The sequence below is a fragment of the Haliotis cracherodii genome, unplaced genomic scaffold, assembly GCF_022045235.1.
Source record: "Haliotis cracherodii isolate W230 unplaced genomic scaffold, xgHalCrac1.p SCAF_7, whole genome shotgun sequence".
Classification (NCBI taxonomy): Eukaryota; Metazoa; Mollusca; class Gastropoda; order Lepetellida; family Haliotidae; genus Haliotis; species Haliotis cracherodii.
This window is the reverse complement of record NW_027266330.1, coordinates 2,358,028-2,377,090: the sequence shown is the minus strand read 5'-3', so window position 1 is coordinate 2,377,090 and position 19,063 is coordinate 2,358,028. Positions and strand designations below refer to the sequence as shown.

Sequence of the window (19,063 nt, the reverse complement as noted above, 5' to 3'; positions counted from 1 at the left end):
TCAGGGCATTATCATTTGCAGAAGACCCATGTCTTCTGTTAACTGTCCGTAGGCGAGGAGTTGAACAGACTGGGGGCTTCAACAAATGATAATTGCCTGATAAATACCGTTACCATTGTTATAGCTGAACTGGATAGAATTTGAAAATAATTTCAAACAAAACAACAAACAGTAGCGTAAGTTTTTTGACTGTATTAAACCCTAAAAATGGAGGTAACGAAGTAACTTTAAAAATATGCCTTCACAAACAAGACACGTCACGACAATGCATCAAATTTGCATCCTAAAAAACTAAATACCAAGTGAAATGGTTAAAGCTAAGTCATTGACAAGCAGTATCTTTTTCTGTTAAAGGGTACAGAAAAATCCAATCAGAACTGTTTGTATTCCATAAGAATGTTTCTCGATTCTCTTCTCCGTCCGATACATATAGTTAAAAAACCCATCCCAATACATTTCCAGTGATCAGGCTTTCTAGTTGGTTCATGTAACCATTTTAACAGTTGTAACAAAGAGAGATGATCTCAGCTGGATGATTGACCAGCCCTCCTTTCACTCACTCTGTGAGACAATCACGTGACACAAGAAGCTTAAATACTTCATCTCCATTGGTTGCCAGCATGGCTGCTGCAGCTGTTTTATTGTTTCTGTTCCTGGCGTTGATGTCCACCTTGTCCAGTTGGAGGATAGAAGTCACTATATCCAGATGCCCTCCCTCACAGGCCAGGTGAAGGATGGTGTTACCATCATCATCCTCTGGTGATGCATCAGCTCCTTCGCTCATTAGTAAATCAAATATTTCCTTATGTCCAAGCCTTGCTGCCATCATCAGTGGCGTCCTGCGGTATAGACCTTGTTTGTTTATGTCCACCTTGCCTTGCATGAGGACACGGCTAACAACATCCACATGTCCCCCCTGACAGGCCGAATGAAGGACGTTGTCACCAGCTTCATCAACCAGTGTCACATCGGCTCCTTCCTTCAAAGGTTCGTCAAAGATATTTTCATGTCCTTTGTATGCTGCCACCATCATCGAAGTCCTCCCGGACTGTCCTCTACCATTGGTGCCTACAGTTTTAAGTGAAAGGACATATTTCACAATGTCCACATTCCCACCCGAACAGGCCAGTAGAAGGATGTTGTCTCCATCTTTGTCAAGTTCTGAGTGAGTGAGTGAGTGAGTGAGTGAGTGAGTGAGTGAGTCCACTAGACTATCACAAATGTAGATTTAAAACTAGCATATCATGATAAAATTCATAACAATTCAGAACAATACAAAATAAAAATGGGCTATAGATCACCAGTAGCCAAAGGTAGGTCACCATACTAGGTACCATGGGGACTTACGGTACATCTGCTTCCTGCATGGTACCCCAGCAGGATTTACACCATCCCTACACTGGCGATTTTTAGATATTTTAAGCCAATGTAAAAACAACAAATATTCTACGATTAAAATCCTGGAAAATGAAGCATACTTTGGAGGGAGTGGGACTTACGTACCCAGTTCTGATGGAAGACCCCCTTCACTTAAAAGAATGTTAAACATGTCGAGTTTCCCATTCCGAGCTGCGCACATCAGTGGGGTCCTCCCATCCTGCCCTCTACTGTTGATGTCCACAATGGTGTTTGAGACGACATGTTTCACCATTTCCACATGCCCTCCATAACAGGCCCAGTGAAGGATATTATTACCTACACCATCCACAAGCTCCCGATCAGCTCCTTTTCTCAAAAGCAAGTCCTTCACTTCTGTGTGTCCCCGCCTTGCTGCCCACATAAATGCTGTCAGTCCATCTTCTCCTTTTTAATTGATGTCCTTCAAGTTCTGATTCAGGATGTCTCTGACAATATCTAGTATCCCCCCATTGCAGGCAATAAAGAGGGAGGTCATGAGGGCTGTGGTGTTTCAAACATGAAAACTAGGGTTCTACTCTGAGCTGGAATACCAACAAGGCCAGAATACTACAGCTCACCTATATTAGATTACGGTGATGTTGAGTTATGTGCTAAACTTGCTCTTCAGTAACAAATCTATACTTGTTTTAACACACTTGCAATACTGATTGAACATAATGATTTCAATGCCATATCAGACAGTCGTGTTCGGCCACAGTGAATAAATAAAAGCGACTCAACTCCTCCCAAATGCATAAGAAATCTCTGCTCAAAGCACAGTCGATTGAAACCAGTCTTGATAAAATTTCAGTCAGGTTACTTTAAAAAATAATAGTTGTAACTGTGTTCTCACCCTCATCGGCGTTACCCGTTTCACCACCCAATGCTGAAATGAGGAAAGAAGACAAAGAAACTGGGATAATCTACTTATGGACCGTATTTTGAATGAAGATAAGCAATGATATAGAGCCTTGACATACATCCTGTCTTTTGGTGGATAATATGTTGAAAAATTAGATTGTTCGATAATTTGCAGTCATAAAAGATTTCAAAATTTGTCTTTCCGTCAAATAAACCTACATATCTCTTTGCAGATAAGGTTACCACACTGAGTGCGATGAAATACTATCAACCAAGTCACGGAGCCTGACCACCCGATCAATGTGGTCGCCTCTTGTTGGAAACCTATTCCAACCCTGATGTTACATGATCCACTGGCCTACTGTGTGGATGTTACACGATCCACTGACCCACTGTGTGGATGTTACATTATCCACTGACCCATTGTGTGGATGTTACATGATCCACTGACCCACTGTGTGGATGTTACATGATCCACTGACCCACTGTGTGGATGTAACATTATGATCTACTGACCCACTGTGTCGATGTTACCTGATCCACTGCCTTACTGTGTCGATGTTACATGATCCACTGTCCTACTGTGTTAATATTACACGATCCACTGACCTAGTGTATGGATGTTACATGATCCACTGACCTTGTGTGTGGATGTTACATGATCCACTGACCTTGTGTGTGGATGTTACATGATCCACTGACCCACTGTGTGGATGTTACATGATCTACTGCCCTACTGAATGGATGTTACATGACACACTGCCCTACTGTGTGGATGCTACATGATCCACTGACCCACTGTGGGGATGTTACAAGATCCACTGTGTGAATGTTACACGATCCACTGCCCTACTGTGTAGATGTTACATGATCCACTGACCCACTGTGTGGATGTTACATGATCCACTGACCCACTGTGTGGATGTTACATGATCCACTGACCCACTGTGTGGATGTAACACGATCCACTGACCTACTGTGTGAATGTTACACGATCCACTGCCCTACTGTGTGGATGTTACATGATCCACTGACCTACTGTGTGGATGTTACATGATCCACTGACCCACTGTGTGGATGTTACATGATCTACTGCCCTACTGAATGGATGTTACATGACACACTGACCTACTGTGTGGATGTTACATGATCCACTGACCCACTGTGGGGATGTTACATGATCCACTGTGTGAATGTTACACGATCCACTGCCCTGCTGTGTGGATGTTACATGATCCACTGACCTACTGTGTGGATGTTACATGATCCACTGCCCTACTGAATGGATGTTACATGACACACTGCCCTACTGTGTGGATGTTACATGATCCACTGACCCACTGTGGGGATGTTACATGATCCACTGTGTGAATGTTACACGATCCACTGCCCTACTGTGTAGATGTTACATGATCCACTGACCCACTGTGTGGATGTTACATGATCCACTGACCAACTGTGTGGATGTTACATGATCCACTGACCCACTGTGTGGATGTAACACGATCCACTGACCTACTGTGTGAATGTTACACGATCCACTGCCCTACTGTGTGGATGTTACATGATCTACTGCCCTACTGAATGGATGTTACATGATCCACTGATCTATTGTGTGGAAGTTACATGATCCACTGACCTAATGTGTCGATGTTACATGATCCACTGACCCACTGTGTTAATTTTACATGATCCACTGACCCACTGTGTGGATGTTACATGATCCACAGACTTACTCTGTGGGTGTTACTCGATCCACTGCCCTACTGTGTGGATGTTACGTGATCCACTGACCCACTGTGGGGATGTTACATGATCCACTGTGTGAATGTTACACGATCCACTGCCCTACTGTGTGGATGTTACATGACACACTGCCCTACTGTGTGGATGTTACATGATCCACTGACCCACTGTGGGGATGTTACATGATCCACTGTGTGAATGTTACACGATCCACTGCCCTACTGTGTGGATGTTACATGATCCACTGACCTACTGTGTGGATGTTACATGATCTACTGCCCTACTGAATGGATGTTACATGACACACTGCCCTACTGTGTGGATGTTACATGATCCACTGACCCACTGTGGGGATGTTACATGATCCACTGTGTGAATGTTACACGATCCACTGCCCTACTGTGTAGATGTTACATGATCCACTGACCCACTGTGTGGATGTTACATGATCCACTGACCCACTGTGTGGATGTTACATGATCCACTGACCCACTGTGTGGATGTAACACGATCCACTGACCTACTGTGTGAATGTTACACGATCCACTGCCCTACTGTGTGGATGTTACATGATCTACTGCCCTACTGAATGGATGTTACATGATCCACTGATCTATTGTGTGGATGTTACATGATCCACTGACCTAATGTGTCGATGTTACATGATCCACTGACCCACTGTGTTAATTTTACATGATCCACTGACCCACTGTGTGGATGTTACATGATCCACTGACTTACTCTGTGGATGTTACATGATCCACTGCCCTACTGTGTGGATGTTACGTGATCCACTGACCCACTGTGGGGATGTTACATGATCCACTGCCCTACTGTGTCGATGTTACATGATCCACTGACCCACTGTGTAGATGTTACATGATCTCTGACTTACTGTGTGGATGTTACATAATCCACTGCCCTACTGTGTCGATGTTACATGATCCACTGACCCACTGTGTGGATGTTACATGATCCACTGACCCACTGTGTGGATGTTACATGATCCACTGACTTACTCTGTGGATGTTACATGATCCACTGCCCTACTGTGTGGATGTTACGTGATCCACTGACCCACTGTGGGGATGTTACATGATCCACTGCCCTACTGTGTCGATGTTACATGATCCACTGACCCACTGTGTAGATGTTACATGATCCACTGACTTACTGTGTGGATGTTACATAATCCACTGCCCTACTGTGTCGATGTTACATGATCCACTGACCCACTGTGTAGATGTTACATGATCCACTGACTTACTGTGTGGATGTTACATGATCCACTGCCCTACTGTGTGGATGTTACGTGATCCACTGACCCACTGTGGGGATGTTACATGATCCACTGACCCACTGTGTGGATGTTACATGATCCACTGACCCACTGTGTGGATGTTACATGATCCACTGACTTACTGTGTGGATGTTACATGATCCACTGACCCACTGTGTGGATGTTACATGATCCACTGACCTAGTGTATCGATGTTACATGATCCACTGCCCTACTGAGTCGATGTTACATGATCCACTGACCCACTGTGTGGATGTTACATGATCCACTGACCCACTGTGTGGATGTTACATGATCCACTGACCTACTGTGTGGATGTTACATGATCCACTGACCCACTGTGTCGATGTTACATGATCCACTGACCTACTGTGTGGATGTTACATGATCCACTGACCCTCTGTGTTGATGTTACATGATCCACTGACCTGTGTGGATGAGGTTTTGAGCTATCATTAAAAATACATAGATTATTGTCAGTGATAAAATCTTTAATGATTTGTCCCTTTGAATTTGTGTTGGCACTTCCCCATAGAGGATTATGGCCATGTGTGTGTGCGTAGAGAGGACATACGATTGTGTGAGCTCTGTTGTGGTTGGGTGGTATGTGTGTGTGCGTAAAGAGGACATACGATTGTGTGAGCTCTGTCATGTTTGGGTGGTATGAGTGTGTGTGTCAGTAGAGAGGACATACGATTGTGTCAGCTCTGCCATGTGTGGGTGGTATGTTTGTGTGAGTAGAGGGGACATACGATTGTGTCAGCTCTGTTGTGTTTGGGTGGTATGTGTGTGTGTGATTAGAGAGGACATACGATTGTGTCAGCTCTGTCATGTTTGGGTGGTATGTGTGTGTGATTAGTGAGGACATACGATTGTGTCAGCTCTGTCATGTTTGGGTGGTATGTGTGTGTGAGTAGAGAGGACATACGATTGTGTCAGCCTTGTTGTGTTTGGGTGGTATGTGTGTGTGCGTAGAGAGAACATACGATTGTGTCAGCTCTGTTGTCTTTGGGTGGTATGTGTGTGTGATTAGAGAGGACATACGATTGTGTCAGCTCTGTCATGTTTGGGTGGTATGTGTGTGTGATTAGAGAGGACATACGATTGTGTCAGCTCTGTTGTGTTTGGGTGGTATGTGTGTGTGAGAGGAGATAGGACATACGATTGTGTCAGCTCTGTCAAGTTTGGGTGGTATGTGTGTGTGAGTAGAGAGGACATACGATTGTGTCAACTCTGTCATGTTAGGTGGTATGTGTGTGTGATAAGAGAGGACATACCAGTGTGTCAGCTCTGTCGTGTTTTGGCAGCAGGGAGCCCTGTAGAGATGCACAACTGTAGACATGCGTCGTGCGGAGCTGGAACTTGGTTTGAGCAAACAGCGCGAAACTTGAAGGTCCTGTCAGGGTGTCGATGTCGTCGACTTCGCTGCTGACGATGGAGTCGTCGTCCCTGTCTGTACATCAACATACGTGGAGTTAGCCCGGGAACGCACGGTATCGTGTAAGCAAAGGTTGTCGGAATCTCATGTGTGTTGGATTACAAATAATGTATCCTTCACGTGAGACCAAATCTTTTCTTGAATTGAGTTGAATATAGCTATTCAATTTATCATGTCGGGTTCTAGAACATATGGATCTGACACATTCAGACATGTTGACATGTTTGCAGGAATAGAGGTATAGAGGAACAGAGGTATGACAAGGGAATTAACATTAGTGTTGAGATTGTTCAAATCGTTGCTTGCGGTGCAGGATCTGTATTTATTGGAATGTGTATATTAACAGTGTTGCCGGTATCCCGTGCAAATCACAAAAGTTTGAGTTGGACAACGACGTGACGTGCTCATAATTCAAGGTATTAGCATTACTACGTGGACCGGGAGCATATCCTTATGAAATCAGCACCATCACCCGTGGAAATCCACCATCAGCCGTGGAGATCCACCATCAGCCGTGGAGTACCACCATCACCCGTAGAGTACAACCATCAGCCGTGGAGTACCACCATCAGACGTGGAGATCCACCATCAGCCGTGGAGTACCACCATCAGGCGTGGAGATCCACCATCAGCCGTGGAGTACCACCATCAGACGTGGAGATCCACCATCAGACGTGGAGTTCCACCATCAGACGTGGAGATCCACCATCAGCCGTGGAGATCCACCATCAGGCGTGGAGATCCACCATCAGCCGTGGAGATCCACCATCAGCCGTGGAGTACCACCATCAGGCGTGGAGATCCACCATCAGCCGTGGAGATCCACCATCAGCCGTGGAGTACCACCATCAGCCGTGGAGTCCCACCATCAGACGTGGAGTTCCACCATCAGACGTGGAGATCCACCATCAGCCGTGGAGTACCACCATCAGGCGTGGAGATCCACCATCAGCCGTGGAGTACCACCATCACCCGTGGAGTCCCACCATCAGCCGTGGAGTACCACCATCAGACGTGGAGATCCACCATCAGCCGCGGAGTACCACCATCAGGCGTGGAGATCCACCATCAGCCGTGGAGTACCACCATCAGACGTGGAGATCCACCATCAGACGTGGAGTACCACCATCAGGCGTGGAGATCCACCATCAGCCGTGGAGTACCACCATCAGACGTGGAGTCCCACCATCAGACGTGGAGTACCACCATCAGACGTGGAGATCCACCATCAGCCGTGTAGATCTACCATCAGCCGTGGAGTTGGTTTGAGATATGTCTCTTGTAGACAGAATGCTGACGGCTGAAAGTCCTGTACTGATAATTGTAATTCATTAAAATTGGTCCTTAGACCTCTGCAATTCCACTGTATAAGTGGATGGTAATTGTTCATGTTATCGGTGGTGGAAAGACGGGCGATCCATGTCTTCCAAGATCTGATACTTGTTGAAAACTTGAATTAGATCACGGACACTATTTGCGATTCTGTCAGATTTGTGTGAATAATCAATTTACTTTCTTGCTGGCATTTTTATCAGATGGAGATGGTGATGAATGTTGCGTCTGAGTCTGTGAACCTACAGAAGCAACAAGCTCAGGAACAGGATTAACAGCTTCATGAACAGGATCAGCAACTTCAGGAACAGGAGCAGTGTTCAGAATGGCATATGTATCTGTTTTGACCCAAGTAATATCAGTCTGGGTGGCAACAGATATACTCAACAACAAAAGTTCCTGTGACACCAATATTTTAGTGTTTTCTTCAAACAAGTAAAGTTTGGTTTTCAATATTGTAGTACATGTATGGAATCAAGTCACAAAAACGCAACTACTACAGAAAAGCATGCATCCATGCTAAAAGTTCACTTTAATGCAAGCCCCATGCATTTCACTAACCAAGAATGGGTATAAAAACATGTGCGTTAACGGGATTCCATATGCACTGTTTAGCATCGTGCTGACAACAACCACTCAGAAAAACAACAAAATTACGCAATTATTCAACATTACGAAATGCCACGCCTATCCGAAAATGAGCGTCTGCGAGCCATTGGTATGCTTGAAGCAGGATCAAGTCAACGTGATGTTGCAAGACAATTTAACGTCCACAGAAACACCATTTGGTGTTTATGGCAACGTTGGCAACAGACAAATGCAGTCAGAGACCATCCTCGGAGTGGCAGGCCACGCATAACCAATAATCGACAAGACAACTGGATTCGAACAACACACTTACGAAATCGATTCTAGCCAGCAACAGTGACTGCAAGAAGCATCCCTGGCTTTTGACGAATATCTTCACAAACCGTACGTCGCCGCCTCAGATGTGAAGGGATTGTCGCTAGAAGACCCGCCAGACGTCCCATATTGACAGGAAACCACCGTCAAGTACGTCTACAGTGGTGCAGACAGCGTCTAGGCTGGACGGCCATGCAGTGGAGACAAGGTCTATTCACTGACGTGTCTTCACCTCAGCCACAGCGATGGACAGATTCGAGTGTACTGACATCGGGGTGAATAATACTTCAATCATTGTGTCATGGAAGAAGATCGGTTCGGGGGCAGCATGGTATGGGAAGGGATAACAGCAAGACAGAGGACCCGTTTGATAGTGGTAGAGGGAAATCTCAATGGACAGTGCTACCGCGACGAGATCATCGGCCCTGTTGTTCTACCGTTTTTGCGTCGTCATGGCCCAGGCATTACCTTTCAACATGACAACGCCCGGCCTGATATTGCTCGACTTCTTCGGGAATCTCTTCAACAAAACAATGTGAATGTCATCCCCTGGCCGGCTCGCTCCCCTTAACTCTCACCAATCGAGCACATGTGGGATGAGATGGATCGGCGCTTTCGACGTCAACCACGTGTTCCACAGACACTCCAGGAACTTCGAAACATGCTCCAGCAGATATGGACAGATATCCCACAGGACTTAGTGCGACGCCTGGCCCTCTCCATGAGACGAAGATGCGTTGCTTGCATCGCAACCAGAGGTGCACACACACGCTATTGATTTGTAAATTGACATTTTGGCAAGTTCATGTTTATTTTTTTTAAGAAATAACGCATTTTCTGAAGTCAGTATGGCACATTAAAACATTTGAACACTTTTATCTGTTGCAAACCGAAATTGTTTCTGATTTGGTAAAAAACTTAACCTTGCATTAAATATTATTCAGTGTCACAGGAACTTTAGTTGCCCAGTATGTAACAGATTTGTTTAGTGTTCTTGACACAGCTGTGGAATACTAAAATGGCAGAGTTTGCGGTTGGCTAGCAAGTACTAATTTCTTTGCATCAGGGTAAGAGATTCATTTTTCCAAGTTTCATTTAATGATTTTGTGTTCTGTATGAAAGACAGGGCATACCTTTGAGGAGGTCATAACTGTCATGATCTTGTGTACCACTACGATAGCAAGTTTTCGTTTTTTTACATGATTGAGATCTATGTCCAAATTTTTGGCATGTGTAACAACGGAGAGGATTTGGAATGTATATTTCTATTCCGATGTGACAATACCCTGCGTTGATTGCTTTAGGAAGATTGTGAAGGGCAAATGTAAAGAGATATGTATTGGTGTTGATAATTTCATTGTTCAGTTTCGTGGTAAAGCGTTTGATGTGAGTATTTCCTTGATCTTTCAGCTCTGAAGTTAGTTCTTCTTCGGTCAGGTCAGAGAGGATTCGATCTGTATCTCTCACAATAACTTTACAGCTATTCAGGGTGTTATGTGTGAAACCTTCACCTGGGTAGTGACCAAAGTTTTCAAAGCTTGCAGAGTGATTGATTGTTTTCGAGTTTTGCACTCGATCAAGAGGAAATGAAATCATTTCTAATTTTCCTGACATTTTAACATCACCAGCGATGCCATAGATTGATTTTGCAGTAGCAAACGGATTTAGCCTTAACGGTTCACCATCAATAGATTGAACAACCAAACAATCTGTTCCAACTATCAGGAGATGACAAGGAATATTCTTCTTCATGAGATAAACTATCATCCAATGCACGTTTAGTTTTTTTGGTTGAGCCATGGTTAGTTTGTGTATGGTTCATCACCCCAGCTCCCCACCCACCACGGAGTGTTAAATTCAATTTTGTTCCAATATAAAAATACCAAGTAATATCTGAAAGGCAGAAAAATATAAATAATACATTTTGTAGTTAACAAAAATGTTACACATTCAATTTATTATTTATCTTGTGACAGACAAACTAATTACTCCGAAAACACAACCAAGGGGTGTACGCAACTGTGAAGCAAATGTATGTTTATAATGGTTTTGTTTGCGATAAACAAATATCCACATTAAACACATTATCATTCAAAACTGACTTCCATTATGATGTCATCGTTACTATGACGACACAATCAAATGACTAATCTCTCTGAAGCTGTACATCAAGAAACTGGTTTACTGTTGACAAACAGACAAAGTTGGAAGAATGAAGTACCGTGAAACTTGGGGCTTTGAGAGGCAGGCAGGCAGGCAGGCAGTACAGAAACAAATGATTCAATAACAAAAATAGCAGCAATGGATAATTTAATTCAAATAAATAATAATTTGTGATAGATTTAAAAAAACTAATTTCTTCTCAAAAACAGCCATGGGTTGTAAAACTCGACAAAGAAGAAATCTGTAATGCATTACTTTTTGCAGTCAATGTATTTGTTTTTGTAATGGTTTGTGCGCCAAATCAAACTGTTCTGACACACATATCCACACTAAACACATATCTATCTCATTGGATAAGTATAAGTACACGAAATGATATCAGCTTACAAAATAAATACAGCAATGATGAATGGACCGGAGCTATCTGTTTTAGCCCTGATTCGTACCTGGTTGTACAGGTGAAATCTGTCGTCTTATTTTCAAATATGAAGAAGTAACAGAAAACTTTGTTTTTTTGCCGTAGACGATCCTGATTAAGTCATAGAAATATCTCCCCCAATTTCTGTTCAGTTTGGTTTGTTTGGCAATATTCCAGCTATATGACGGCGGTCTGTAAATAATCGAGTCTGGACCAGACAATCCAGTGACTGATATCATGAGCATCGATCCACACTATTCGGATCAATGACATGCATCAACCAATTCAGTGAGCCTGACCACCCGATCCCGTTAGTCACCTTTTACGGCAAGCATGGGTTGCTGAAGACCTATTCTAACCAGCTGATGTATGTCGCCTCTGTTCGGAGCAGTTCTTTCATGGATGGCAGTTTGAAGATAAGGTATGAAACTACTTTCTTTGCTGGTTTATGGAAGTTTTATTTATTTCATCATGTTAATAGCCCTGAAGGCTGTATGGCTTAAGGGAGATAACTCTTCTATATTATTCACTTTGATATAAGTGGAAATACCATTACTGGTTTGTTTCGTGGTTAATGTTCACAATCACTGTCCCTGGTTTGTCGAGTTATGAGAGAAATATGTTCTATTACAACAAATGCTAGGCTGTCAACAGATGGGACGGACTCAATGCATGTTCTATTACAACAAATGCTAGGCTGTCAACAGATGGGACGGACTCAATGCATGTTCCATTACAACAAATGCTAGGCCGTCAGTAGATGGGATGAAGTTCAGACCAACCCAGTCAGAGCTGCATGTATACATAGGAATGTTTTGGATTATCTTTATTTGACCTCCGCCCTATTCATGTAGGGTATAAAACTTCCCAGAACATTTCAAGTAACCAGAGGACCAGGAAAACATCATCAACCTGTCTCCCCAAGGAGTTGGTCCGTTTAGCAGTTTTAACATTTCTATCAAAGTCAGACAGACAGACGTTTTCAGCTGGAGTATTCACCTGCCCTCAATGTTTCACTTACTTCATGAGAACTTTATAACGTGACACAAGAAGGTCGGACACTTCACTCCCCCTTGGTGCCAGCATGGCTGCTGTTTCATTATGTTTGTTCCTGGCGTTGATATCCGAAATGTCCATCATGTTTTCGAGGATATACTTCACTATCTCCAGATGTCCTCCCTCACTGGCCAGATGAAGGATGTTGTTACCGTCATCATCCACACACGATGCAGCTTCTTTCTTCACAAGTAAATCAAATATTTCTTTCTCACCCCGCCTTGCTGCCATCATCAAGGGCGTCCTGTTGTATTGTCCTGGGCTGCTTATGTCCACCAACTCCACGACACGCTTAACAATGTCCACATGTCCCCCCTGACAGGCCGAATGGAGAACGTTGTCCCCGGCATCACCAACTAGTGTCAGATCAGCTTCTTCTTTCATAAGTAGATCAACCACCTTTTCATTTCCCCGGTATGCAGCGACCATCAGTGGAGTCCTGTTGGACTGTCCTCCACTGTTAATGTCTACAGTTTTATGTGAGATGATATACTTCACAATCTCCACATTCCCACCACAACAGGCCAGTAGCAGGATGTTGTTTCCATCTTTGTCTGCCTTTGGCAGGCCCCCTTTACTTACAAGTAACTCAAACAGTTTCATATATCCCTGCCGAGCTGCGAACATAGCCGGTGTCCTCCCATCCAGGCCTGTGTTGTTGATGTCCACCTTGTTCAGTGACAGGACATACTTCACCATTGCAAAATTACGTCCATAGCAGGCCCAGTGAAGGATGTTGTGACCGACCTTATCCTTTAGTGACACATCAGCACCTTTCTTCACAAGCAAGTCCAGCACTTCTATGTGTCCTCTTCTTGCTGCCCACATCACTGGTGTCATCCCGCCACAGTCTTTCTTGTCGATGTCTTCCGAGCTCTTATCCAGGATGTCTCTCACTCTCTGTAGTTTCCCCTGCTTGCAGGCAACGATGAGGTCAGTGTCCGGAGTCTGGAAGTCGGAGTCTGCTGTAACACAAAAGAAAGGACAACAGCTGGTCAGGTGTTTGACATCTTACAAATAAGGAACATGGTCTTCTACAGGTATATCATGCAATACAAATAATTAAAGAATGGTATATATATATATATATATATATATATATATATATATATATATATAGAGAGAGAGAGAGAGAGAGAGAGAGAGATGAAACGAAATATATATATTTCCAGAGGTGCGAGTGATCGAGTTTAGTTTAGTTTCTCAATGAATGTATACTCTGACATAAATGTGATATGTGATTGTGCCCACAACTATTACGTGAGGATGTCATTTGCCCGTGTTCAATGAGCGAAAACCCCAGGTAGCAGCAAGGGGGAAAATTGACAATACTGTTATTCTGTTAATGGGTACAGAAAAATTCAATCAGAACTGTTTGTTTTCCATAAGAATGTTTTGGATTCCCTTCTCCGTCCGATACATATAGTTACAAAACCCATCCCAAGACATTTCCAGTGATCAGGCTTTCTAGTTGGTTCGTGCTACCATTTTAACAATTGTAACAAAGACAGATGATCTCAGCAGAAGCATTAATCAGTGCTCCTCCTTTCACTCACGTTGTGAGACAACCACGTGACACAAGAAGCTCAAATACTTCATCTCCATTTGTTGCCAGCATGGCTGCTGTTTCGTTGTGTTTGTTCCTGGCGTTGATGTCCGCATTGTCCAGTGGGAGGATAGAATTCGCTATCTCCAGATGCCCTCCCTCACAGGCCAGATGAAGGAAGGTGTTGTCATCATCATCCTCTGGTGAAGCATCAGCTCCTTCAGTCACTAGTAAATCAAATATTTCTTGCCTTGTTATCATAGACCTCGACTGTTTATGTCCACCTTGCCTTGCATGAGGACACGCCTAACAATATCCACATGTCCCCCCCCTGACAGGCCGACTGGAGGACGTTGTCACCAGCTTCATCAACCAGTGTCACATCGGCTCCTTCCTTCAAAAGTTCGTCAAAGATATTTTCATGTCCTTTGTATGCTGCCACCATCAACGGAGTGCTGCCGGACTGTCCTCTACCATTGATGCCTACAGTTTTAAGTGAAAGGACATATTTCACAATGTCCACATTCCCACCCGAACAGGCCAGTAGAAGGATGTTGTTTCCATCTTTGTCAAGTTCTGATGGAAGACCCCATTTACTTAAAAGAAAGTTAAACATATCAAGTTTCCCATGTCGAGCTGCGCACATCAATGAAGTTCTCCAATCCTGCCCTCTGCTGTTGATGTCCACAATGGTGTTTGAGACGTCATGTTTCACCATTTCCACATGCCCTCTATAACTGGCCCAGCAAAGGATATTGTTACCTATGCCATCGTCAAGCTCCAGATCAGCTGCTTGTTTCATAAGCATGTCAATCACTTCTCTGTGTCCCCTCCTTGCTGCCCACTAACTGCTGTCAGTCCATCTTCTCCCTTTTTGTTGATCTCCTCTAATTTCTGATTACAGATGTCTCTGACAATATCTAGTATCTAGTATCCCCTACTTACAGGCAGCACTGGGGGAGGTGTCCACGGCTGTGGTGTTCCGACTATCAATTAGGTTGTCACCTGTAACATGAGGGACTACAACTGGTCATACGAATCGCACATCTTACAAATAAGCAACATGTTATTCAAAAAGTGAACATGCGAGTTGTATATTATCTTTATACAAATAGAAATTGTTAAACAATGTCAAGAACATTATCACCAAGTTCCATAGTGAGTAAGTGAATATAAAGCGTAAACGCCAGAGAATAATTCGTCTTGATTATCTACCGAAACAGATTGGGCATAAAAGGCAAAATAGCGGTGTTTATTATATGAATGGATCACTGAAAAACAGGGATGCCACCGGGTGTTCGCCACAGGGGTAGGAATGTCCGGCCCTACCGGTAGCACCCGCCACTCGCAATTGAAGGTAAACACTACTGCCGTGCGACGGCGGCCGGTAAGCAAATAAAACAATCAAGTGATTTTGTTGCAACAGAGGGGACAACTGTATCACACATCGTACAGCTTAGCAACATGTTATCCCACAGGTATATCATTCAGGTTGTATATTTTGTTTACAAAGACAAACTTATAAACAATGTGTATAACATTTGCCAAGTACCAAGCTGAGTGAGTGAACAGGTGTTATTGTATTTCCAACTTAGCAATGTTTCAGTTATACCAGCGCAGCCTGTATATAAGCAAGTTTTGGACAGATAACAATCCGTGCCATCTGAATATGAAGACAAACATGAAAACTAGGGTTCTACTCTGAGCTGGAATACCAACAAGGCCAGAATACTACAGCTCACCTACATTAGATTACGGTGATGTTGAGTTATGTGCTAAACTTGCTCTTCAGTAACAAATCTATACTTGTTTTAACACACTTGCGATAATGATTGAACATAATGATTTCAAAGTCATATTAGACAGTCGTGTCCGGCTACAGTTAATAGATAAAAGCGACTTAACCCTTTCCAAATGCATAACAAATCTCTGCTCAAAGCACAGTCGATTGAAACCAGTCTTGATAATATTTCAGTCAGGTTAGTTAAAATAATAATAGTTGTAACTGTGTTCTCACCCTCATCGGCGTTACCCGTTTCACCACCCAATGCTGAAATGAGAAACGAAGACAAAGAAACTGGGATGATCTACTTATGGACCTTATTTTGAAGCAATGATATAGAGCCTTGACATAGAGCATACATCCTGTCTTTTGAGGTATTATATCTTGAAATTAGATTGTTCGATAACTTGCAGTCATAAAAGATTTCAAAATTTGTCTTTCCGTCAAATTAACCTACATATCTCTTTGAGGATAAGGTTACCACACTGAGTGCGATGAAATACTATCAACCAAGTCACAGAGCCTGACCACCCAATCCATGTGGTCGCCCCTTGCTGGAAACCTATTCCAACCCCGATGCTTGATCAAATTTTTGTCAGGTTAGTTAAAAAAATAATACTTGCAACTGTGCTCTTACCATCATCAGCGTTAGCTTTGGTAGGACTCGTGGCTGAAAAGAGAAAAAATGTCTTAGAAATTAGGATAATGTATTTTAAGGACCTTATTTTGTATGATGATTCACATCCTGTCTTTTGAACGATAATGTGTAGAAAATTCGATTGTCCGATAACTTGCAGGCTTAAAAGATTTCAAAATTTGGCTTTCAATCAAATTAACCTCCATATCTCTCTGCAGATAAGGATACCACACTGAGGTGCGATGAAATACTATCAACCAAGTCACAGAGCCTGACCCCCCGATCTGTTTGGTCGCCTCTTGCTGGAAACCTATTCCAACCCTGAATCCCCACGAAGGAAAAATAATGTGGGAGAAAAGCCACACTAAGGTATGTGCTCCTCTCAAGTATGGACTTGGCGAGGACAAACTGAAAATTATACTTTTAGGGAAATATGGCATTCAAATACGATAAACATGATAATTCAAACGTATATGGACACTGGCACAACTAAGGGACGCAACTCTGCACATAGGCATCTATGAGTAGAACACTGTTTGCACTGTTGGGTAATCTGTTCCAGCTTCCTGTTAAAAATTTATTCGTTTCCTGATTTAGATTCTCGGTTACCTTAACCTTAATACCTCTGAAAATGGTAAAATAAGGAAAACCCGTGATATGGCACTGATTTGGTTGAACAAAATCAATGCCTTCAACGTGACACTACTGCAAGATACAATATTGTAAACTCCTCAAGTAAATGGTAATAAAGACACGAATTATGCTGCCCTAATTCGGTTCAACAAGTTATATGGAAAAATCAAATACATTGTTTGATATCTGCGATATAAAGGTTAAAAATGTACATTGATGATTGGCACGATTGGTTCAACAAAAGAAATGTCTTCACAATGACATTACTCTAAAAGTAAATGTGGTTCCCATTACCCGTCCGATTAATTGAATTCACACTTCTTTCAGTATTCTTTAAAATAATTTCGGCGAAATCGTGCATGAAGTGATCGGCAAATCGCAACAGCTCACCATAATATTAACAACAACAACGATCAGATTACCGCTATTTTACGCCTTGAAACGAGCCTCAGTTGACGGGAGTGGGCACACGTATCATACTTGACATATATATACAGTAAAAGCTGCAACTAATATAAGACAATATTGGAATATATTATTCCTGATACAGATTCCCTAGGTACAGGTACAGATACAAGTTTGTCTTTTAAAAAAAACATCAACCCATACTACATCCCCCAGAAAGAAAATATGGCGTGCATTTGAATGGATTTATTTTTCATGTACATGATAAAATACAGTGACTTTTCAACGTAAGTTTTCTGATAAAACGTTTGGAATGTGGAGTCATTTGTTTTTGTGTGTTTGATTTTTGTCTTTTACCTCAGCAATATTCCATCTATATGACGGCGAGTCTGGACCAGACAATCTATGTATCACCCGATCCCACTAGTCGCTCTTACAAGCATTTACCACGAAAGGTAATGCCATGAATAGATAGATATGGTAGTTGAAATAATAGTTTTGTTTATATAAAGTTTAATTCATCATGATTTTGTTTAAAATATTTTTTAAAATTCTTATGAATATTAGACAGTAAATATATTGAACAATCAAAGCAGTGCATAGCCTGATAATAATAATGTTTTGACATACCAGTCTCTGTCTGTATTGACAATACCTATTGCATATCGTGTATCGTATATTTGTGTATCGTATATTTGTGTATCGTGTCGTATCGGAAATCGCCCTACAATAACTAGACCTAGTTCGAATGCAAAGCTTCCGCAGACATATTACGTTTTATCGATGTTGATCTATTAGGTGCATGGTCTTTTGTTGTCAACACGTATATATGTCAATATAAGACAATCGCTACGCGATAACAATGAATATCAAAGCATGGTTTATTTCACGATACAACAGTGTTCTAACATGCGCTCGCAACTTGATATTGTCGTATATATGAGGACGTTATTTTTGAGAGAGAAAAGTCTAGTGAGTTGTTCCCTATAGATGTATCTTGGTAATGCAGATGTACGCGATGGCCCAACGATCGCATTCCAAAGCGTGAGAGTTATTGGGAGAAAAGATACAGGTAATCGATGTGAGGATTGTGAAAATATTCGGGAAATACCCACCTGTCCGACATTGCCGAGGTCGGATTCTCTTGAGGGAGTCACCATTATTTAAATAGGGGTAAATATTTTTAAAGCTTGTACATTTTATCATCATTCTTTAACAGGCTGTACATAATGTTGATATCTCATATAAGAAATAAACCACTCGTGGTCGTTGCTTATCATGCCAAGATCATCTACTTTGTCTCTGTTCGCTTCTCTCAAACATTAGTACATTTCTCTTGGTACATTATTCCGGGGTAGAATAAGTCTTCAGCAACCCATGCTTGCTGTAAAAGGTGACTAACCTGTCGTAAAAGGCGACTAACGGGATCGGATGGTCAGGCTCG

General features: G+C 42.6%; 2 protein-coding genes and 1 pseudogene across 3 annotated transcripts in view; all 3 read right to left on the bottom strand.

The window, feature by feature from the left end:
* Positions 1-219: 219 nt before the first annotated feature.
* LOC139447693 (ankyrin repeat domain-containing protein 50-like) lies at positions 220-2,501 on the bottom strand. The gene is made up of 2 exons (XM_071229132.1): positions 1,504-2,501; positions 220-1,161 (listed from the first exon to the last, which is right to left on the bottom strand). Exons 1-2 carry the CDS (start codon positions 1,778-1,780, stop codon positions 557-559), a joined length of 882 nt encoding a protein of 293 aa, XP_071085233.1. The 5' UTR covers positions 1,781-2,501; the 3' UTR covers positions 220-556.
* An 8,705-nt stretch (positions 2,502-11,206) lies between these two features.
* Positions 11,207-19,063, bottom strand: part of LOC139448316 (kinase D-interacting substrate of 220 kDa-like) — a 32,382-nt gene continuing 24,525 nt past the window's right edge. For both annotated transcript variants that reach the window (XM_071229869.1, XM_071229868.1), the window contains 3 exons: positions 16,179-16,211; positions 15,107-15,166; positions 11,207-13,580 (listed from right to left, as the gene is read on the bottom strand). In XM_071229869.1, coding sequence (XP_071085970.1) covers positions 12,577-13,580; positions 15,107-15,166; positions 16,179-16,211 — 1,097 coding nt within the window. In that variant the 3' untranslated portion in view covers positions 11,207-12,576. The remainder of the gene's footprint in view (positions 13,581-15,106; positions 15,167-16,178; positions 16,212-19,063) is intronic.
* LOC139447781 (ankyrin repeat domain-containing protein 50-like) lies at positions 14,168-15,085 on the bottom strand (annotated as a pseudogene).

What these genes read in the sequence shown, in the direction of transcription:
- LOC139447693 (XM_071229132.1), bottom strand. Translation starts at nt 1,780, where the DNA reads ATGTGGGCAGCAAGGCGGGGACACACAGAAGTGAAGGACTTGCTTTTG. An exon ending in GGGTCTTCCATCAGAACTGG is followed by an intron (nt 1,162 to 1,503) that starts GTACGTAAGTCC and finishes TCACTCACTCAG; the next exon opens with AACTTGACAAAGATGGAGAC.